Genomic DNA, 23,819 nt, shown 5'->3' with positions numbered 1-23,819 from the left:
AACAATATGGGGATGAGGTAGTTGGGTGTGCTATTTACAGATTGGCTGTGTACGGGTACAGTGATCGGTAAGCTGCTCTGACAGCTGGTGCTTAAAGTTAGAGAGGGAGATATAAGACTCCAGCTTCACAGATTTTTGCAATTCGTTCCAGTCATTGGCAGCAGAGAGCTGGAAGGAAAGGCGGCCAAAGGAAGTGTTGGCTTTGGGGATGACCAGTGAAATATACCTGCTGGAGCGCGTGCTACGGGTGTGTGTTGCTGTGGTGACCAGTGAGCTAAGTCAGAGCTTTACCTAGCAAAGACTTATAGATGACCTGGAGCCAGTGGGTTTGGCGACGAATATGTAGTGAGGACCAGCCAACGAGCGCATACAGGTCGCAGTGGTGGGTAGTATATGGGGCTTTGGTGACAAAATGGATGGCACTGTGATAGACTACATCCAGTTTGCTGAGTAGAGTGTTGGAGGCTATTTTGTAAATGACATCGCCGAAGTCAAGGATCGGTAGGATAGTCAGTTTTACGAGGGTATGTTTGGCAGCATGAGTGAAGGATGCTTTGTTGCGAAATAGGAAGACGATTCTAGATTTCATTTTGGATCGGAGATGCTTAATGTGAGTCTGGAAGGAGAGTTTGCAGTCTAACCAGACACCTAGGTATTTGTAGTTGTCCACATATTGTCCACATAGTCAGAGCCGTCCAGAGTAGTGATGTTAGTCGGGCGGGCGGGTGCGGGCAGCAATCGGTTGAAGAGCATGCACTTAGTTTTATTAGCATGTAAAATCAGTTGGAGGCCACGGAAGCAATGTTGTATGGCTACATCATACAAATTCATGAAAACAAAAATGTGCTTTTTGGTCATAATTTAAGGTCATGGTTAGACATACGGTTAGTAGAGCAGTGTGGTTAAGGTTACATTTTAAATCAGATTTTAAGACAATAAATTGTTGAAATAGGAGGGGTTTAGCCAGAATTATGACTTTGTGGCTGTGGTAACTAGTGACAACCCAAACAGTCAACAAAGCAACTTGAAAGCGTGAATAAAACATTTTCTAAATTCTATTAAATATACTGTATCCCTAGGCAAGAGTAGAAGGCAGTTTCAATCAGATACTTTCATTCATCAGACTAGAGATTCAGTTGCTCTTATGTTCCCTCCTGCAACTCGAGGGTGGGGTGGTGCACTGTCCTTACATCTCAATGGGTGTTCTTCTCAAAAACTGTAATGGGGGGTGTTCTCCTCAACAACTGTAATGGGGGGTGTTCTCCTCAACAACTGTAATGGGGGTGTTCTCCTTAACAACTGTAATGGGGGTGTTCTCCTCAACAACTGTAATGGGGGGTGTTCTCCTTAACAACTGTAATGGGGGGTGTTCTCCTCAACAACTGTAATGGGGGGTGTTCTCCTCAACAACTGTAATGGGGGGTGTTCTCCTCAACAACTGTAATGGGGGGTGTTCTCCTCAACAACTGTAATGGGGGTGTTCTCCTTAACAACTGTAATGGGGGGTGTTCTCCTTAACAACTGTAATGGGGGTGTTCTCCTCAACAACTGTAATGGGGGTGTTCTCCTCAACAACTGTAATGGGGGTGTTCTCCTCAACAACTGTAATGGGGGTGTTCTCCTTAACAACTGTAATGGGGGTGTTCTCCTCAACAACTGTAATGGGGGTGTTCTCCTCAACAACTGTAATGGGGGGTGTTCTCCTCAACAACTATAATGGGGGGTGTTCTCCTCAACAACTGTAATGGGGGGTGTTCTCCTCAACAACTGTAATGGGGGGTGTTCTCCTCAACAACTGTAATCGGGGGTGGATGGTACACTCTCCTTACATCTCAATGGATGTGCTCCTCAATGGGGTAGGAATGTTAGTTTGGTCTGTCATCCAAGTCATAGACTGTTCTCTCTGCTACCGCACGGCAAGTGGTACTGGAGCGCAACGTCTAGTTCCAATAGGTTCCTTAACAGCTTCTACCCCCAGCCATAAGACTGATGAACAATAAATCAATTGGCCACCTGGACTGTTTACATTGACCTCTTTAACTTTTTTTTACAGTTTCTCAGCGCACTGGCTCTATGAACAGTCATTAGACTCTACCCACACATCTCACACATATGACAATGACTCACACACACACACACACACACGCACACACGCACACACACACACACACACACACACACACACACACACACACACACACACACACACACACACACACACACACACACACACACACACACACACACACACACACACACACACACACACACACACACACACACACACACACACACCTAGTCACTTTTACCCCTACCTACATGTACATATTTGTTCAATTACCTAAACTACATGGTACCCCTGCACACTGACTATTTTATTGTGTTAGTATTTCCTTCTTTTTATTTAGCTAATTCTTCTTACTTTTTAACTCTGCATTGTTGGGAAAGGGTTTGTAAATAAGCATTTGACGGTCCACACCTTTTGTATTCGGAGCATGTGACAAATAAAACACAGATTCCAACATGAATGGATGAAATGAAGGTAATATTCACAGCCCCAGACAACCCCTTTTATCTGTAGGCCTAAGCAATGCTAAATCTGTTTCTAGAAGCCTTTATGAAGGATAGGTGTGTCTGATTGGTGTGTAACATGTTGCCACCAATTAACCTTTTTACAGTGTGCCTATTTAACCTTTCCCCCATGCGCCACTGAAAACATGTTTTTATTAGTTTGATCTCCCACAATAGGGACTACAATAAGGGGAGTTTCTCTCTTTATTGTAAACCCTCACCTCACAATACAGTGGTATAAAGACAGCTACAGTTGTTCATATTTGACTGTAAATCACCTGTGTTACAAACAGCCCACGTTTTACTAATCTAGTTAAACCAAAACAATGCATATTACATCATTATCCTAATGAGTGTTTTATAAATCAGACACCTTCTAAACTCTTTGTTTTCCCCGAATGACATCTGAACATGGAACATTTGGCATGTTCCGGAATAGAAGCCCGGAACAAGAGGAATATTTTATTCAAGGGTTTAATTCATAAAAGCAGATTGAAAATAGAAATCCTCCTAGTGGTGAAATCATTTCCTCACAACATTATCCTGACAATGCAATAAACACAGACACTGAATTTAAATCAGATGACATAAGGTATTTCTGGATAAGACATCTCTTAGGTCTGAGTTTACATCACAGATGGCACCCTATTCCATATATAGTGCACTACTTTAGACAAGGGGCCATAAGGAGCTGGTCAAAAGTAGTGCGTTATATAGGGGGTAGGTTGCCATTTCAGAGGCACCCATTTTTAATAAATTGGTGAATTGTGTTTCTTACATAACACAAGATTACATTGTCTGTCTAGACCGGATTTAGTAATTTCATCAAAATCCCAGGATTAATTGTTCTAATTATATTTTTGTGTATTTCCTATCATAAGCCCCATCGGGACGGTCTGTCCAGTCCACTGTGTCCGAGGTGTTATCCCAAATGGCACCCTATTCCCTTTTGAACAGCCCTATTGGCTCTGGTTAAAATAAGGTCACTATGTAGGGAATATGCTTCCATTTGGGACACATATCCAGGGTGAATGGCTTGTATACCCACATAAACAAAATACTACAGTTTACAATACTGCCCTACCAAGCAAAAAGGCAGTAACTACTCATAGTGTGGAACTAAGAAAAATTGCTTTTATTTACCTTGGTTTCACAGTAACTTTATGCAGTTACTGCTAATACAACCCCCATTTTCTCCAAAACACAATACAATAGAGGCAGGATACTTATCCACATGATTAAGCATGTATTTAATGTAGCAAAAATTACATTAACTCATTTTTCGACCAAATGAGCAGTTACTGCCTTTTTGCTTGGTAGGGCAGAATAGTATACTATAGTACTTACAACGGGTCGATTGTTCTGAATGGTATGTGTTGAGTTTGATCATTAGTGAGTCTATTCATGTGTGACAATATTCAAGATGGTCATTATGTAAAGCCACTGTAATAACGTCCATTTTGTTTTCAGTTGGTTTGTTTGGATAGGCTTTGCTGGTTTGAGGTCCAGGCAGTTTATTGGCAGTACCCTCTTTAAGTAAAATTATTTTGTATTTCTAAAATATCTATTGTGTATGTAACTGCAGTGGTTCACTGTTCTTTCTTTCCTACCATCAGAAGTACAGTATTGTCTGTCACAGTTCTTTGGTCTTCTTGTGAACTTGGGTCAGCTGAATCTCTGTTGTATTTCAGAAAGCTATCTAGCGGAAGTAACAGATCTAAGAAGTGATTTTGGAGTACTCTTGTTAATGTCCATTATCTGTGTCAAACAAGCAAACCTCGAAGCTTTAATAAACTTTGCTTGTTCTTCACATCTGATTCTACCGTTTCCCGTTAACGGGACCAGGACCGGTCTAACGTTTAGAAGTGACAGTTGTAAAATATTTTTTTATATTTCTGGTGTTGTCTGGGCCGTTGCATTGCTCAGAACTGTTGACCCAACTCAGTAGGTGGCCTGTCATCAACCTGTGTCTTGTGTTCTGGTTGAGGTGTTCTCCTCATTAAACAGTAACTGGTGTAGTCTGGTAGTTGTGCCATTTTAGCACTAGTCGACAGGTGTTACTTCAATATACTACAGTGATGTCCGCAAAAACACTACAGTAAATACTAGTCATGTCTGCAAAAACACTTGAGTTAATACTACTGTCATGTCCTCAAAAACACTACAGTAAATTCTGCAGGTTACTACAGTAATGTTCGCAAAAACACTACAGTGAATACTATAGTATACTACAGTCATGTCTGCAAAAACACTACAGTGAATACTATAGTATACCACAGTCATGTCCGCAAAAACACTACAGTGAAAACTACAATATACTACAGTAATGTCCGCAAAAACACTACAGTGAATACTATAGTATATAAATATAGTAAGACTACAGTATTTAGACCATAGTATGTTTTTATATGGGTAACGATGACCTTCATGTAGTCTACTGTAGCCTACTGTGATAAAGCCGTGGATGGTTTTGGCTGGTTTGGTTGGTGGGAGGACTGTTCTTTCACCATTACAAACAAATTGCTGAAGATAAGAGGGTAACTGACTGGTTCAATGACCAGATCTGTCCTTGAGATTAGCAGGAATACGGTGGTTTTCAAGAAAAGCTGTACAGTTATATTTCTTTCAATAAATACAAGCTTCATGTATGGAACATATGCCTAAAGTTGACTTATCACGCTTATCTATAAGCAATATATCTTTGTAAATCTATTTGTGTTTAAAACTGGCCTACTTTTTAAAGAAACACACAACAAGTTTACCCTTTACCATTTGACTGTTTTATTTCTTATGTAAGACATGTAAAACAGGACAACTGAGAGACCAGACCGTTTTACAGTAGCATACCACAGACCGATATTACCAATATCCATTCATATCCTTGTGTATGTAAATTCAATCCCATGTTCAAAACAAAATACAGATATTTAAAGTACTACCTCTAACCCTGTACCCAGTGTAAGTAGTTTAACAAGCTTATTCCAGGGACAGACAGAAAACACTTCTACAACCATTTGACTGGCTATAAACACCAGTTTGTGTATTTATAGTGTATTATGCGTTTGAAAATAAATATAACAGTGCAATGTAGAGAGAGAGAGAGACAGAGAGGAGGAAGTATACATATAAAACGAACATATTGTTTAATGTTAGATCAAGAACGTCAGAATTAAAACATTTTGGAAGATTCAAATCTAGTGAAATCCAAAATCAAGAAACGGCACACATTTCAAACTCATGGTAGTCAGAAACATAGACCGTTAAAAAAGTAGTTTGTTCAGATGTTTATTTTTCATTTGGTCTTTCCCGACACCATGACTCCGAACTCCTGGATGGTGATCTCCTTGTCATGGTACTGCTGCAGCTGGCGGTTGGTGATGTTCCCAGCCCTCAGGGCGTCTTCAATGGAGAACCTCTTCCCAGACTTCCTGTCGTGGAGAACAGAGGACTCCCCCTTGGGGCCCTTGACACTGATCTCCTCCCAGTCGCACTCCTGGCTCTGGAGGTTCACAAACATCTTCCAGTCGATCAGCCCCAGCTTGTAGGCCTCCTCCGGCCTCATCTCCTTACCCGAGTCGGGGTCAATGACCACGATGGATCTCCTCAGGTGGCTCTCCCTCTGCTCCCTCTTGATCTGGATAGCCGACAGGCTCTTCTGTAGCTTCTCGATCTCCTCATCCTTCTGGCTGGTGATGGCCCTGAGTTCGGCCAGCTCCCTCTGCAGTGAGTCTAACCTCAGCTCTAGGTTCTTCCCGCTCTCCATGGGGGCCGAGTTGGAGATGCTCCGGGTCTCCGTGGAGGTGATCTGGATCTCGGACTGTAGCCTGCGGATGTCATTCTGTAGCCTCTGGTTCTCCTGCTGGAGGCGACTGCTCTCGTCGCGGATGTAGTCCAGCTCCTTGGACGACTTGGTGTTGGTGAACTCCATGTCGGACAGGCGGGACTTGAGGCTGCCCAGCTCCTGGTCCAGCTCGAGCCTCCTCCTCTTCTCCTGTTCCAGCGTCCTCGTCATCGTCTCGATCTCCAGCTCAGCCTCCGGGTCTTTCTCTACCTGGATGGTCTCGGTGCGCACCACCTTCTCCTTCACCACCATCCTCTCCAGGGTGACCTGCTGCTGGAGCAGGACGTTCAGCTCCTTCTCCAGCAGGGTGCGCTTGTGTCTCTCCTCTTCCACCTGCAGCTTGAGGATGGAGTGCTCTTTCTCTTGCTGGGGGTCCTGCTGGAGAACCACCATCTGTTTCACTGTGACCCTCTCCCTGTTCTCCTTGTCCCTGATCTCCATCTCGTTCAGCCTGACCCTCAGCCTCTGGATCTCCAGCTCTGCATCACGCCTAGCTCGGCGTTCTCGCTCCAGCTCCTCCAGCTGTGCGTCCAGGTTGGCCTTCTGCTTCTGAAGTTGGTAGAGCTCCTCTTTCAGGGTCTCCCTCTGCCTTTGTTCATTGTTGATGTTCTGTATGAAGGTGCTGCACTCTGACCTCAGTAATGGGTCCTCCTCCATCTTAACCACCTCCTGCTGCACCACCTTCTCCCTGACCTGGGACAGGTCGATCTTCCTTAGCCGGATCTTCTCCTCATTAGCTGATCGCTCCCTCTCCAGGTCCAGGCGTTTCTTCTGCTCGTCCGCCAGCTTCCTCTTCAGAATCTCAATCTCCTCCTTGGTCTTGGGGTTTTCTTTGTACTCCAGCACCTCATTAACCACCTCTTTAATTTGCACCTGGGGCTTGGTGTCCTTCCACCGCTGAATCTCGTCCCTCAGCTGCCTGATCTCCATCTCTGACTTCTCCGTCTGGTGCGTCTTGTCCACAATCTCGTTGCGGAGTTTCTCCAGCTCCCTCTCGGTCTGCGGGTCTGTCTTGTACTTGATGACTTCCTTGATGATCTCCTTGATCTCGATCTGCGGACCTCTGTTTCTCAGCATCTTCAGCTCGTCCTGGTGGGACTTCAGCTGCTGGTCGGCGTCTCTGTACCTCCTCTGGTGCTCCACCAGTTCCATGCGTAGGTTGGCCACTTCAGCCTCAGCCTTGGGGTCGGGCCTGACGATCTCCCTCACCTTCTCCTGAACTATGACCCTTGACCTTTCCTCCTCTAGGCTGGAGATCTTCCTCTGGAGGTCGGCGCGCTCCCTTTGGGAAGACCGGTGCTTGGCCTTCTCATTCTCGTGTTGCATCCTGAGATTCTCTACCTCCCTCTCGAAGGCCATATCCTTCTCTACCTTCAGCACCTCCTTGATGGAGATCTTCTCCTCAGCCATGGACTTCTCCTTCTCCAGCCTGCGGAGCTTGTCCTGGAGGAAGCGCAGCTCGTCCTCAAGTTGCTTCCTGGCCTCCTGCTCCTTCTGCTTCCTGTCCAAGAGGATGCGGTACTCGTTCTCCAGTTGCGGGTCGTTTTGCACTTTAATCACCTCCTCCTCTGTGATCACCTCCTGCTCCTTGGACTTCTGCTGTGCCAGGAGCGTCACCTGCTTGGTGATCTGGATCACCTCATTGTCCTTGATGGTCTTCTTCCTCCTCAGCTCTTCCAGCTCCTCCCTGAGCCTCCTCACCTCCTCCTCCTGGCCACGGTCCCTCTCGATACGCAGGACCTCCTTCACGGTGTACTGCTGTGCTCCTTCTTTGATCTCTGTTTCGATGCGGCGCAGCTTCAGCCTCAGCGCCTCCAGCTCGTTGTCCATGACCCGGGTGACCCGGGTTTCATCTGATAGTTTCTGACGGACATTGTGGACCTCGTCGTCCAGAGTAGGATCTGGAACCTTCTTGATGATCTCCTTCTTGACGATGGTGTCCTCCGGCTTCTGGCCCTCCAACATGTAGATGTCCGTCTGGATTTTCTCTAGATCCTTCTCCAGCTGCTCCCTCCTCTGGATCTCGTCTTTCAGTTGACTCTCGATCCTCCAGGCTTCTTCTCCGGGAGCGGCAGATTTCACTTGCTGGACATTGTTTGCAACGATCACGTCTGATTGCTGAGAGAGAGGGAGAGGAGGCTGGGGTTATTTTTTTAGAAGTAATGGCAATGATGTTTATTTAGAATGATGTGACATTTAAATTCTATTTTGGATCTATATAAAGATGTGCAACATTGATTGTTGAACATTCAGGAGTATCTCACCTGATTCATAAGGCCTTGCGCAAACTGCAGATTTGCCATCCTTTGCTTGTTAACTGCATTCACTTCGGTGAATTTAGCTTCAATGGCAGATTCCTGTAAACAAGGAGATTAAGAAAACGTATGGAACCAGGGGCATCATTTGCTACTGTTATTTTACTGCTGCTCTTTAATCATTTATATCTTTATTTTTTACTTCACACTCATTTTTCTTAACTGCATTGTTGGTTAAGGGCTTGTAAGTAAGCATTTCACTGTGAGGTCTACACCTGTATTCGGCGCATGTGACATAACATTTGATTAGATTTGTTTTTCAGAATGTTCATTAGAAGATGTCGTTCAAAAGACTTCCTGAAAATGTATCAAAAGGTATCACATTACAACGTGTAATATGCATTGAGGTAATTGTCAAGGGCTGACTCTCAAATTACACAATATTCCATATCAGTGGACTACTTTTGACCAGGGCCCATGCACCCTATTCCCTATACAGTGCACTACTTTTGACCTGGGCCTTATGACCAGAGTCCAAAAGTAGCGCACTAAATAGGGAAATGGGTTCCATTTGGGCCACAGCTGCAGTCTTCCTTACCTCTTCCTTGACCCTGAGTGCAGGGGACTCCAGTCTGCTTCTCTTGTAGGTCTGAGGGACCAGCCCATCTTCAAGGTCCAGAATTGACTTGAACTTCTCAGTGTCATTCTCATAGTCCTGCAAACACAAATTAGTCAAATCAATTATTCATTGAGAGGAAGAAAAATTAGAGAAAGAGTTACATCAAATCGTATACATTTCTCCTAGCCGTAGGTAATCACAACTGATGTGTCGATCAGTGTTCATTCCCCTACCTTGACGGCTTGCTGGTAAAGTTGGGCATTTTTCGATACGTTGTTCAACTCAGACTCCTTCTTTTTAATGTCGGAGAGCAGGTTCTGTGACAACACAGAAATCAACATTTTAGACCAAAAAACAGGACAGGACCAGTAGAGGTAGAGGACTTTGACTAGAGGTATAGAAACAACAGGACCATTAGAGGTTGAGGACTTTGACTAGAGGTATAGAAACATAACAGGACCATTAGAGGTAGAGGACTTTGACTAGAGGTATAGAAACATAACAGGACCATTAGAGGTTGAGGACTTTGACTAGAGGTATAGAAACATAACGGGACCATTAGAGGTAGAGGACTTTGACTAGAGGTATAGAAACATAACAGGACCATTAGAGGTTGAGGACTTTGACTAGAGGTATAGAAACATAACAGGACCATTAGAGGTAGAGGACTTTGACTAGAGGTATAGAAACATAACAGGACCATTAGAGGTAGAGGACTTTGACTAGAGGTATAGAAACATAACAGGACCATTAGAGGTTGAGGACTTTGACTAGAGGTATAGAAACATAACAGGACCATTAGAGGTAGAGGACTTTGACTAGAGGTATAGAAACATAACAGGACCATTAGAGGTTGAGGACTTTGACTAGAGGTATAGAAACATAACGGGACCATTAGAGGTAGAGGACTTTGACTAGAGGTATAGAAACATAACAGGACCATTAGAGGTTGAGGACTTTGACTAGAGGTATAGAAACATAACAGGACCATTAGAGGTTGAGGACTTTGACTAGAGGTATAGAACCATAACAGGACCATTAGAGGTTGAGGACTTTGACTAGAGGTATAGAACCATAACAGGACCATTAGAGGTTGAGGACTTTGACTAGACGTATAGAAACATAACGGGACCATTAGAGGTAGAGGACTTTGACTAGAGGTAGAATAAAAGATTAGTCTAATGCTTTGGATCAAAATAGTACTCTTTCCATTACAACTAGAAAACTGACTGGAACCTCTCAGCAGAAAATATTTTTTGAGCTCAGGACAGGATTGTGAACACCTGACTATCCTCAACCGTGCTGGGGTGAAGTTTTCCCTAGGTACAGATCTAAAATCAGTTTCCCCTAGGTACAGATCTAAAATCAGTTTCCCCTAGGTACAGATCTAAAATCAGTCTCCCCTAGGTACAGATCTAAAATCAGTCTCCCCTAGGTACAGATCTAAAATCAGTTTCCCCTAGGTACAGATCTAAAATCAGTCTCCCCTAGGTACAGATCTAAAATCAGTCTCCCCTAGGTACAGATCTAATATCAGTCTCCCCTAGGTACAGATCTAAAATCAGTCTCCCCTAGGTACAGATCTAAAATCAGTCTCTCCTAGGTACAGATCTAAAATCAGTTTCCCCTAGGTACAGATCTAACTCAGCTTACCTCCCCCAATCCTAATATTAACCATTAGTGGGACAATCAGAAACCAGCCACCTACCTTCTGTTTTTCCAGCTTGGTTTCCACCTGACTGAGGTTGTCTTTCTCAGTTGGCTCATAGTTTGGCACGCGGGACAGCCAGTTGTTCAGGTTGTCGTAGTCACTGCGGTAGTTGCTGTACGACGTCTTAGCCCTCTGCAGGCTCTGAGTTCTGTAACACACCACAACACAAAATGAACGTAACACACCCACAACACAAAATGAACGTAACACACCCACACCACAACGTGAACGTAACACACCACAACGTGAACGTAACACACCTCAACGTGAAAGTAACACACCACAACGTGAACGTAACACACCGCAACGTGAACGTAACAGTAACACACCGCAATGTGAACGTAACACACCACAACGTGAACGTAACACACCACAACGTGAACGTAACAGTAACACACCACAACGTGAACGTAACACACCACAACGCGAACGTAACACACCACAACGCGAATGTAACACACCACAAGGCGAACGTAACACACCACAACGCGAATGTAACACACCACAATGTGAACGTAACACACCACAACACAACGTGAACGTAACAGTAACACACCACAACGCGAACGTAACACACCACAACGCGAACGTAACACACCACAACGCGAACGTAACACACCACAACGTGAACGTAACACACCACAACGTGAACGTAACACACCACAACGTGAACGTAACACACCACAACGCGAACGTAACATACCACAACGTGAACGTAACAGTAACACAACGTGAACGTAACAGTAACACAACGCAACGTGAACGTAACAGTAACACACCACAACGTGAACGTAACACACCACAACGTGAACGTAACACACCACAACGCGAACGTAACACACCACAACGCGAATGTAACACACCACACCACAACGTGAACGTAACACACCACAACGTGAACGTAACAGTAACACACAACGTGAACGTAACAGTAACACACCACAACGCGAACGTAACACACCACAACGCGAACGTAACAGTAACACACCACAACGTGAACGTAACACACCACAACGTGAACGTAACACACCACAACGCGAACGTAACACACCACAACGCGAACATAACAGTAACACACCACAACGTGAACGTAACAGTAACACACCTCAACGTGAACTTAACACACCACAACGTGAACGTAACACACCACAACGTGAACGTAACAGTAACACAACGTGAACGTAACAGTAACACAACGCAACGTGAACGTAACAGTAACACAACGCAACGTGAACGTAACAGTAACACAACGCAACGTGAACGTAACACACCACAACGTGAACGTAACACACCACAACGTGAACGTAACACACCACAACGTGAACGTAACACACCACAACGTGAACGTAACAGTAACACAACGCAACGTGAACGTAACAGTAACACACCACAACGTGAACGTAACAGTAACACACCACAACGAGAACGTAACACACCACAACACGAACGTAACACACCACAACGTGAACGTAACACACCACAACGTGAACGTAACACACCACAACGCGAACGTAACAGTAACACACCACAATGTGAACGTAACACACCACAACGTGAACGTAACACACCACAACGTGAACGTAACACACCACAACGCGAACGTAACATACCACAACGCGAACGTAACAGTAACACACCACAACGTGAACGTAACACACCACAACGTGAATGTAACACACCACAACGCAAACGTAACACACCACAACGCGAACGTAACAGTAACACACCACAACGTGAACGTAACACACCACAACGTGAACGTAACACACCACAACGTGAACGTAACAGTAACACACCACAACGTGAACGTAACAGTAACACACCACAACGCGAAAGTAACACACCACAACGCGAACGTAACACACCACAACGCGAACGTAACACACCACAACGCGAACGTAACAGTAACACACCACAAAGGGACCGTAACACACCACAACGTGAACGTAACACACCACAACGTGAACGTAACAGTAACACACCACAACGTGAACGTAACAGTAACACACCACAACGTGAATGTAACACACCACAACGCAAACGTAACACACCACAACGCGAACGTAACAGTAACACACCACAACGTGAACGTAACACACCACAACGTGAACGTAACACACCACAACGTGAACGTAACAGTAACACACCACAACGTGAACGTAACAGTAACACACCACAACGCGAAAGTAACACACCACAACGCGAACGTAACACACCACAACGCGAACGTAACACACCACAACGTGAACGTAACACACCACAATGCGAATGTAACACGTAAAATCACAATACAGGTCTGGCTACGATGATTCTTGTTCTTGGCTTCAACCTTTTTTTTTACCAGTAGTAAAGGGCGACGAACGCTCAATCAGTCCTCTAACTTCACAATTATAATTTATGGATGTCAAAGGTTACATTCCAATTCTCTACCTTCTCCCGAAGTGTGCACTTGTACACTTCCCTTTATGTATTTAAAATGATTGGACTGGTGTAAGAAATATGTTGGAAATGGGAACGCCCTCCAGTCATACTTGTACCAATCCAATGATTTTGAGTTCTGGAGAAGGGTAGAAAATCGGAACGCAGCCACAGGGTTCAAATGCACCTTAGAGACTGCTGCCTTATGTACAGTACATAGTCATTGAACACTGGTCACTTTAATAACGTTTACATACTGTTTTACCTACTTCATGTCTATATACTGTATTCTAGTCAAGGCAATTCTATATAACTACTGCTGTACACACCGTTTCTATTCATATACTGTCTATACACACCATCCTATATAACTACTGCTGTACACACCGTTTCTATTCATATACTGTCTATACACACCATCCTATATAACTACTGCTGTACACACCGTTTCTATTCATATACTGTCTATACACACCATCCTATATAACTACTGCTGTACACACCGTTTCTATTCATATACTGTCTATAATGTTTATACACACCATCCTATATAACTACTGCTGTACACACCGTTTCTATTCATATACTGTCTATACACACCATCCTATATAACTACTGCTGTACACACCGTTTCTATTCATAAACTCTATGTCTATACACACAATCATCAACATAGATGTTTATATTCCAGAGTCTGACAGTCTTGTTCTAATATTTCTATATTCCTGTCATTTGTATTTTGTAGATTTACATGTATTGTTACTACTGCACTGTTGGAGCTAGGAACACAAACGTTTCACTACACCCACGATAACATCTGCTAAATATGTGTACCCAACCAAGAACATTTGATTTGATAATTTATTTGAAGTCAAAGTTGTGTCAGTCCCTTTACCTGGAGTCGATCTGCCTGTTGAGGTTGTCGTAGCGTTTGTTAAGTTTCCGGACCTCGCCCTCCTGCCTCTCGATGTCGGGGCAGTGCTCCTGCAGCTTGGTTGCCATGGTGTCACAGCTGCCTTTGGCCGCACGCAGGTTAGCCTCCGTCTCCGTCACCGCGGACCTCTTGGTCTTCAGCTCTGATGCAATATCCTGTCAGGAGAGGAAGTGAGGTTGAATTGTGTGTCTGGGGGAAGTTCTGCCCCAACCAGGACAAACTTGAGATATGAGTGTGTGGCTCAGATCTTCCAGCTCATCATATATTTGTACTGTATGTCATTAGAAAATATGCTTTTGCCTTTGGTATCTGAACTGTAAAAGTACAATACATTTCCTTTGTGGAGATGATCTATTTGGATCTAAACATGAATCCTGATGAGAATAAATGAGCGATCAGAGGGCAGCCATCTTACAGCCAGTTGACGCTGTGTCTTCTCCAGAGATGAGATGTCTGCTGGGGCGACTTCCTCCCTGACCAACTTGTTCTCGTAGCTGGACAATAAAGATTTCCCATTTTGAAGGGAGTTCTCCAGGCGGTTGGAATTCTGAAGCCTGTAAACAAACACATGATATGATTAAATTACATTTGATTAAAATGACATTTAAAATGTGTTTAAATAGTGTCATAGTAGCCTACAGGTTAGTCATCCTAGTGAAACAGGAAAACTCTCTCATAAAGTAGAACTGGTCCTGAGTTTTGTGTAACTACTACCATCTCTACTAACAAGTCAAGTAGAAAAGCTACTCACTTGTCCTCGGAGCACTTGAGCAGCAGGTTGATCTTGTCGTATTTGTTGTTGGCCTCGTTCACCTTGCCGTTCAGCTGAGGGGCGCTGGCACATTTAGGGTTAGAGGTCAGGAACTTCTCAGCCTCCCTCACCTTGGATGACTTCTCCGGCTCGATCTTACGAACCACGGCCGCAATGTCCTGGTGGAAGAATATGGGATAAGCATAAAACAAAAGTGTACACTTCCTGGAACTAACTAATAGTACTTCCTCGATAAGCATAAAAAAACTGTCTCAAGACTTTCTTTGGTAGGATTAAATGGGTTTGAAAACTGTATCGAAAGGATTCTAGTCTAAATAGGACAGGAGAAGAGTAGAGGAGGAAAAGCATCTCTACCGCTCCACACCCTCTGTGCAGAGAAAGGAGAAAAACGATGAACTACCTTGACGTCCTGCAGACGGTCAGCGCTGTCCTGCAGTGGCCTGGTCTGCTCCAGCGGGGGGCGCACTCGAGAGTAGATGGCCTTCTCCTGTTTGTCCAGATCACTGGTCACCTTGTCCAGACCGGCCATCAGCTGGCGACACTGCTGCTCCTCCTTGTCTACAATGTTCATCAATCAATCAATCACACACCAAAATAACACACACAACAAATCATATACAACCAGACTCAACAATCACAACATCCATACACAATCAATCACACACACACACCAAATCAGATACGACAACACACACACACACACACACACACAGAATATAGAACCAGACACTCAACATAACATCACATTCACAATCAGACAATCACACTGGCCTACAAATCACTACATGTTTTATGTTTTGTTTTAAGCTGCAGTTCTAGTGATTAACTCCAGTAGTAATATGATGATGACATGACATGCCAACCAATCAATCACATTTATTTATAAAGTGCTTTTTACACCAGTAGATGTCACAAAGTGCTTATACAGAAACTCTGTAGCTGTAGAAACACGGTGGCTAGAAACACCTTCCTAGAAAGGGCAGGAACCTAGGAAGAAACCTAGAGAGGAACCAGGCTCTGAGGGGCTGACCAGTCCTCTTTCTGGTTGTACTGGGTAGAGAGGAACCAGGCTCTGAGGGGTTGACCAGTCCTCTTTCTGGTTGTACTGGGTAGAGAGGAACCAGGCTCTGAGGGGCTGACCAGTCCTCTTTCTGGTTGTACTGGGTAGAGAGGAACCAGGCTCTGAGGGGCTGACCAGTCCTCTTTCTGGTTGTACTGGGTAGAGAGGAACCAGGCTCTGAGGGGCTGACCAGTCCTCTTTCTGGTTGTACTGGGTAGAGAGGAACCAGGCTCTGAGGGGCTGACCAGTCCTCTTTCTGGTTGTGCTGGGTAGAGAGGAACCAGGCTCTGAGGGGCTGACCAGTCCTCTTTCTGGTTGTACTGGGTAGAGAGGAACCAGGCTCTGAGGGGCTGACCAGTCCTCTTTCTGGTTGTACTGGGTAGAGAGGAACCAGGCTCTGAGGGGTTGACCAGTCCTCTTTCTGGTTGTACTGGGTAGAGAGGAACCAGGCTCTGAGGGGCTGACCAGTCCTCTTTCTGGTTGTACTGGGTAGAGAGGAACCAGGCTCTGAGGGGTTGACCAGTCCTCTTTCTGGTTGTACTGGGTAGAGAGGAACCAGGCTCTGAGGGGCTGACCAGTCCTCTTTCTGGTTGTACTGGGTAGAGAGGAACCAGGCTCTGAGGGGCTGACCAGTCCTCTTTCTGGTTGTGCTGGGTAGAGAGGAACCAGGCTCTGAGGGGTTGACCAGTCCTCTTTCTGGTTGTACTGGGTAGAGAGGAACCAGGCTCTGAGGGGCTGACCAGTCCTCTTTCTGGTTGTACTGGGTAGAGAGGAACCAGGCTCTGAGGGGTTGACCAGTCCTCTTTCTGGTTGTGCTGGGTGGTGATTATAAGGAGTATACAGCCATTAAGGCCAGATGGTTCTTGAAGATGTTCAGATGATCATAGATGACCAGCAGGGTGAAATAATAATCACAGTGGTTATAGATCAGGGCTCTCCAATAGGTGGATGGAGATCTACCAGTAGCTCACAGCCTACCTATGAGTAGCTCGCCATGTAGCTGGAATCCTGAGTGGCGCAGCGGTCTAAGGACCTGCATCTCAGTGCAAGAGGCGTCACTACAGACCCTGGTTCGATTCTAGGCTGTATCACAACCAGCCGTGATTGGGGGATCCCATAGGGCGGCGCACAATTGGCCCAGCGTCGTCTCGGTTAGGGTTTGGCCGGGGTAAGGCCGTCATTGTAAATAAGAATTTGTTCTTAACTGACTTGCCTAGTTAAATAAAAAGGTTAAATAAGACATGCATTTTTTTTCATGTGTTCCTTCGCAAACTGTCATAAACATAAAACTCCAGGCTGCCACCCAATCAAAGATACATTGACATTCACCCACCCCTAGTTAGCTACACCTGGCTTCAAAATCCTAACCCGAACACAATATCTGCCAACCTGAACAGCCTAACCTGAACACAATATCTGCCAATACATTTCCAGCAATATTACCCGTCTGTCTGTCTGGTCTGCGTGTTTGTTTATCAATCCATGTAGCCAGTTAGTTATCATTAGCATCGCTATCTTAAAATCAGATGTTATTGGTCACATACAGGTGTTTAGCAGATGTTATTGTGGGTGTAGTGAAATGCTTGAGCTTCTATCTCCAACAGTGCAGTAATATCTAACAAGTATTATCTAACCATTTCACAACATATACCCAATACACACACATCTAAGTAAAGGAATGGAATTAAGAATATATAAATATATGGTCGAGCAATGTCAGAGCGGCATGGACAGAAAGACTTTCCCCAATAACCTTGTTAATTAAATGTTAACTGTAAAGTAGGCTTACCTGACAGAACTGTCATGATTATTTACATCAAACTCTGCCATGACACGAGCTGCAGTAGGCCGACAGAAACATCCCTAGAGCAACACATCTCTCTCTGGCTTGAGGCGCAATTAAAGGGGAATTCCACTCAAAAAGCGTTATGTTTAGGTCTGAAGGAAAAGGTATTCTGATGTGATTTAAGCACGGACATGGACTCAGAACACGGACATGGACTCAGAACACGGACATGGACTCAGAACACGGACATGGACTCAGAACACGGACATGGACTCAGAACATCCATTTGCTGTTTCTCTGTGAACAATTGTACTATTGAGAGTAAGAAACCGAGTCAAAACCAGGAGAAGAAAACAAATCTGGAAAATACTAAAGATGATTTTATGGGGCTGTCGTGTTGAATACTGGTTATTAACCATTATTTTACCAGGTATATTGACATATTTTGTACAGCAAGGACCCGGGGAAGAGTTGCCGGGTAGAGGAGAAGAGAAGAATGTGCCTATTTAAAAGCTATAAATACATTAAAAAAGAGTTGCTTGCTAGATGTTTCATTTTTTTAAAGCATCTCATGATAGAAAAGGCTGGAGAGCCCTGTTATAGAGGGTCAACAGCTCAGCACCTCAGGAGTAAAATGTCAGTTGGCTTTTCATAGCCGAGCATTCAGAGGTTGAGACAGGCACATAACATGACATAACATGACATACCATGACATACCATGACATACCATGACATACCATGACATAACAGTACCTACCAGAGCCAGCGGAGCCGTCTTTCTTCAGTTCCTCCAGGCGTTTGACCAGGGTAGTCTTACTGCCAGACACCTTCATCTTAATACCCTTCTGCTGACTGGCCAGACTGGAAACACACAACAGACCCTGTTACACAGTGTACAAGTACACCGTCTCTGGAAACAACAGACCCTGTCACACAGTGTACAAGGAACCAACAGACCCTGTTACACAGTGTACAAGTACACCGTCTCTGGAAACAACAGACCCTGTCACACAGTGTACAAGGAACCAACAGACCCTGTTACACAGTGTACAAGTACACCGTCTCTGGAGACAACTGACCCTGTTACACAGTGTACAAGTACACCATCTCTGGAGACAACTGACCCTGTTACACAGTGTACAAGTACACCGTCTCTGGAGACAACTGACCCTGTTACACAGTGTACAAGTACACCGTCTCTGGAGACAACAGACCCTGTTACACAGTGTACAAGTACACCGTCTCGGGAAACAACAGACCCTGTTACACAGTGTACAAGTACACCGTCTCTGGAGACAACAGACCCTGTTACACAGTGTACAAGTACACCGTCTCTGGAAACAACTGACCCTGTTACACAGTGTACAAGTACACCGTCTCTGGAAGCAACACAATCACAGGCACACAGTAGACAGACACATGCACCCCGCCCACCCCATAACACACATACACACACCTCTCCACCCTACCCCCATAACACACATACACACACCTCTCCACCCTACCCCCATAACACACACACCTCTCCACCATACCCCCATAACACACATACACACACTTCTCCACCCTACCCCCATAACACACATACACACCTCTCCACCATACCCCCATAACACACATACACACACCTCTCCACCCTACCCCCATAACACACATACACACCTCTCCACCCTACCCCCATAACACACACACCTCTCCACCCTACCCCCATAACACACACACACACCTCTCCACCCTACCCCCATAACACACACACACCTCTCCACCATACCCCCATAACACACACACACACACCTCTCCACCCCTACCCCCATAACACACACACACACACCTCTCCACCCTACCCCCATAACACACACACACACCTCTCCACCCTACCCCCATAACACACACACACACACATCTCTCCACCCCTACCCCCATAACACACAAACACCTCTCCACCCTACCCCCATAACACACACACACACACCTCTCCACCCTACCCCCATAACACACACACACCTCTCCACCCTACCCCCATAACACACACACACACACACACACACACACACACACACCTCTCCACCCTACCCCCATAACACACACACACACACACACACACACACACACACACACACACACACACACACACACACACACACACACACACACACACACACACACACACACAATACACACACACCACTCTCCACCCTACCCCCGTAACACACACACACCTCTCCACCTCTCCACCCTACCCCCATAACACACACACTTACCTGTTGGAGAGGGCGACAGACTCTGGGTCTGTGGGGGGGACCATGAAGCAGGCCCCTGGAGCCGTCAGTTTACGCCCGGCCGCGTCCTTCACCTCCCACTTGGGCCCCTTGTTACTCAGGAGGGTGTACCTCTCTCCACGCAGGATCTGACCCTGGGATGGACAACCACAACATTACACATAGTTTCACTCACTGATCTGGTATGGAAGAACCAGAACACAAACAGAGGTTCACTCACTGAACCACTTTGGATAAGGCCCTTAGCTTTTCCTGACCACATGACCTGACCAGGGAAACACTAAGCCCTAGTTAGTAAATTAGAGTTCACTGTTTTTACCGGTCAGGTCACATGGGGAAAAATCTAAACACAACACTGCGTTTCCCCTCACTGTTTGATCCAGTACCTAAATCTTAAGAGCTCTCGACTGCGCCACACACACCCCTTCCCTCACTGTTTGATCCGGTTTCTAAATCTTAAGAGCTCTCGACTGCGCCACACACACACCCCTTCCCTCACTGTTTGATCCGGTTCCTAAATCTTAAGAGCTCTCGACTGCGCCACACACACACACACACACACACACCCCTTCCCTCACTGTTTGATCCAGTACCTAAATCTTAAGAGCTCTCGACTGCGCCACACACACACCCCTTCCCTCACTGTTTGATCCGGTTCCTAAATCTTAAGAGCTCTCAACTGAGCCACACACACACACACACACACACACACACCCCTTCCCTCACTGTTTGATCCGGTTTCTAAATCTTAAGAGCTCTCGACTGCGCCACACACACACCCCTTCCCTCACTGTTTGATCCAGTACCTAAATCCTAAGAGCTCTCGACTGCGCCACACACACCCCTTCCCTCACTGTTTGATCCGGTTCCTAAATCTTAAGAGCTCTCGACTGCGCCACACACACACACACACACACACCCCTTCCCTCACTGTTTGATCCAGTTCCTAAATCTTAAGAGCTCTCGACTGCGCCACACACACCCCTTCCCTCACTCTCCAGCTCATAAAATCCACTCCTAAAACCCCCCTCAGCCTGTGGCTGATCCACCAAAGGCTTAAATAAGATGCAGAGAGCACAGGCCTCTTAAAGGATTTAAATACATTACAACACAACACCACAGTCAAGGGACTGGAATGAAAGGAGTGAGAGTGAAGGAGGATGAGAGGAGGAGGAACCAGCGGAGAGAGAGATGTGGTGCAGTCAGATCGTGCTTAGTCATGATAACAGAAAAACATACCACACATAGGGATTACAGAATGACTGGAGACAGAGACAGGGGGGTAAAGCAGGGAGGGAGGAGAGGAAAGAGAGACGGAAAGGAGGAGAGAGAGGGGAAAAGGAGGAGAGAGAGGGAAAAGGAGGAGAGAGAGGGAAAAGGAGGAGAGAGAGGGGAAAAGGAGGAGAGAGAGGGGAAAAGGAGGAGAGAGAGGGGAAAAGGAGGAGAGAGAGGAGAAAAGGAGGAGAGAGAGGGAAAAGGAGGAGAGAGAGGGAAAAGGAGGAGAGAGAGGGAAAAGGAGGAGAGAGAGGGGAAAAGGAGGAGAGAGAGGGGAAAAGGAGGAGAGAGAGGGAAAAGGAGGAGAGAGGGGAAAAGGAGGAGAGAGAGGGAAAAGGAGGAGAGAGAGGGGAAAAGGAGGAGAGAGAGGGGAAAAGGAGGAGAGAGAGGGAAAAGGAGGAGAGAGAGGGGAAAGGAGGAGAGAGAGGGAAAAGGAGGAGAGAGAGGGGAAAAGGAGGAGAGAGAGGGGAAAAGGAGGAGAGAGAGGAGAAAAGGAGGAGAGAGAGGGAAAAGGAGGAGAGAGAGGGAAAAGGAGGAGAGAGAGGGGAAAAGGAGGAGAGAGAGGGGAAAAGGAGGAGAGAGAGGGAAAAGGAGGAGAGAGGGGAAAAGGAGGAGAGAGAGGGGAAAAGGAGGAGAGAGAGGGGAAAAGGAGGAGAGAGAGGGGAAAGGAGGAGAGAGAGGGGAAAAGGAGGAGAGAGAGGGGAAAAGGAGGAGAGAGAGGGGAAAAGGAGGAGAGAGAGGGGAAAAGGAGGAGAGAGGGGAAAAGGAGGAGAGAGAAGGGAAAAGGAGGAGAGAGAGGGAAAAGGAGGAGAGAGAGGGAAAAGGAGGAGAGAGAGGGAAAAGGAGGAGAGAGAGGGAAAAGGAGGAGAGAGAGGGGAAAAGGAGGAGAGAGAGGGGAAAAGGAGGAGAGAGAGGGGAAAAGGAGGAAAGAGAGGGAAAAGGAGGAGAGAGAGGGAAAAGGAGGAGAGAGAGGGAAAAGGAGGAGAGAGAGGGGAAAAGGAGGAGAGAGAGGGGAAAAGGAGGAGAGAGAGGGAAAAGGAGGAGAGAGAGGGGAAAGGAGGAGAGAGAGGGGAAAGGAGGAGAGAGAGGGAAAAGGAGGAGAGAGAGGGGAAAAGGAGGAGAGAGAGGGAAAAGGAGGAGAGAGAGGGGAAAGGAGGAGAGAGAGGGGAAAAGGAGGAGAGAGAGGGAAAGGAGGAGAGAGAGGGGAAAAGGAGGAGAGAGAGGGGAAAAGGAGGAGAGAGAGGGAAAAGGAGGAGAGAGAGGGGAAAAGGAGGAGAGAGAGGGAAAAGGAGGAGAGAGAGGGGAAAAGGAGGAGAGAGAGGGAAAAGGAGGAGAGAGAGGGGAAAAGGAGGAGAGAGAGGGAAAGGAGGAGAGAGAGGGAAAAGGAGGAGAGAGAGGGAAAAGGAGGAGAGAGAGGGGAAAAGGAGGAGAGAGAGGGAAAAGGAGGAGAGAGAGGGAAAAGGAGGAGAGAGAGGGAAAGGAGGAGAGAGAGGGGAAAAGGAGGAGAGAGAGGGGAAAAGGAGGAGAGAGAGGGAAAAGGAGGAGAGAGAGGGAAAAGGAGGAGAGAGAGGGGAAAGGAGGAGAGAGAGGGGAAAAGGAGGAGAGAGAGGGAAAAGGAGGAGAGAGAGGGGAAAAGGAGGAGAGAGAGGGAAAAGGAGGAGAGAGAGGGAAAAGGAGGAGAGAGAGGGGAAAGGAGGAGAGAGAGGGAAACTACAGTCTGAAACTACAGTAGGGTGGTGGCATATCCAGGTTTACCACATCAGTGTCTCACACACACAGGGTGAGGTAAAGTAGTGGAGGTGTCCAGGTGTAAAGGTTTACCTCGTCAGTGTCGAACTCACACAGCGCCTCGACGGGGAGCAGCTTCTGAGGGGTGTTCCTGCGGAACTGGAGGGGGAGAACCTGTAGACTGCGCTTCTCCAGAGCCTTCACACGCTCATCAAAGTGGTCCATGGCCTTCGCCTGGTCCTGCACCACACACACACACACACACACACTTTTTTAAAGAGCATTTTGGATTTATAGTTCTAAGGCTAATACGTTTGTCAAAATGTAAATGCTCTTGATTGAGTTAGGAGTTTAGATACCAGCCTGATAAGCAGACAGACCTGACAGACCAAAGAATTGTCTCTGCTTTATCCAACAGCTTTGTCATTGTTTGGCTGAAGCAGAAACAGATCTGTCTCCCAGACTTGTAGTAAACTACACTAGTGTAAAGCCCAGTCTTAGTAAACTACGGTAGTGTAAAGCCCAGTCTTAGTAAACTACAGTCGTGTAAAGCCCAGTCTTAGTAAACTA

The 23,819-nt window shown here is 46.0% G+C and overlaps 1 protein-coding gene across 3 annotated transcripts in view; it reads right to left on the bottom strand.

Annotated features, from left to right (window-relative positions):
* Positions 1-5,328: 5,328 nt before the first annotated feature.
* LOC106596322 (periplakin) overlaps positions 5,329-23,819 on the bottom strand; it is a 61,156-nt gene continuing 42,665 nt past the window's right edge. For all 3 annotated transcript variants that reach the window (XM_045715828.1, XM_045715829.1, XM_045715830.1), the window contains 12 exons: positions 23,343-23,489; positions 20,229-20,380; positions 18,725-18,828; positions 15,522-15,679; positions 15,101-15,279; positions 14,765-14,903; positions 14,311-14,504; positions 10,995-11,145; positions 9,520-9,603; positions 9,266-9,382; positions 8,677-8,769; positions 5,329-8,530 (listed from right to left, as the gene is read on the bottom strand). In XM_045715828.1, the coding sequence (XP_045571784.1) occupies positions 5,864-8,530; positions 8,677-8,769; positions 9,266-9,382; positions 9,520-9,603; positions 10,995-11,145; positions 14,311-14,504; positions 14,765-14,903; positions 15,101-15,279; positions 15,522-15,679; positions 18,725-18,828; positions 20,229-20,380; positions 23,343-23,489 (4,185 nt within the window). In that variant the 3' untranslated portion in view covers positions 5,329-5,863. The remainder of the gene's footprint in view (positions 8,531-8,676; positions 8,770-9,265; positions 9,383-9,519; positions 9,604-10,994; positions 11,146-14,310; positions 14,505-14,764; positions 14,904-15,100; positions 15,280-15,521; positions 15,680-18,724; positions 18,829-20,228; positions 20,381-23,342; positions 23,490-23,819) is intronic.

The sequence above is a fragment of the Salmo salar genome, chromosome ssa03, assembly GCF_905237065.1.
Source record: "Salmo salar chromosome ssa03, Ssal_v3.1, whole genome shotgun sequence".
NCBI lineage: Eukaryota > Metazoa > Chordata > Actinopteri > Salmoniformes > Salmonidae > Salmo > Salmo salar.
Note: the sequence above shows the minus strand (reverse complement) of the source record. Positions and strands in the feature narration are given on the sequence as shown.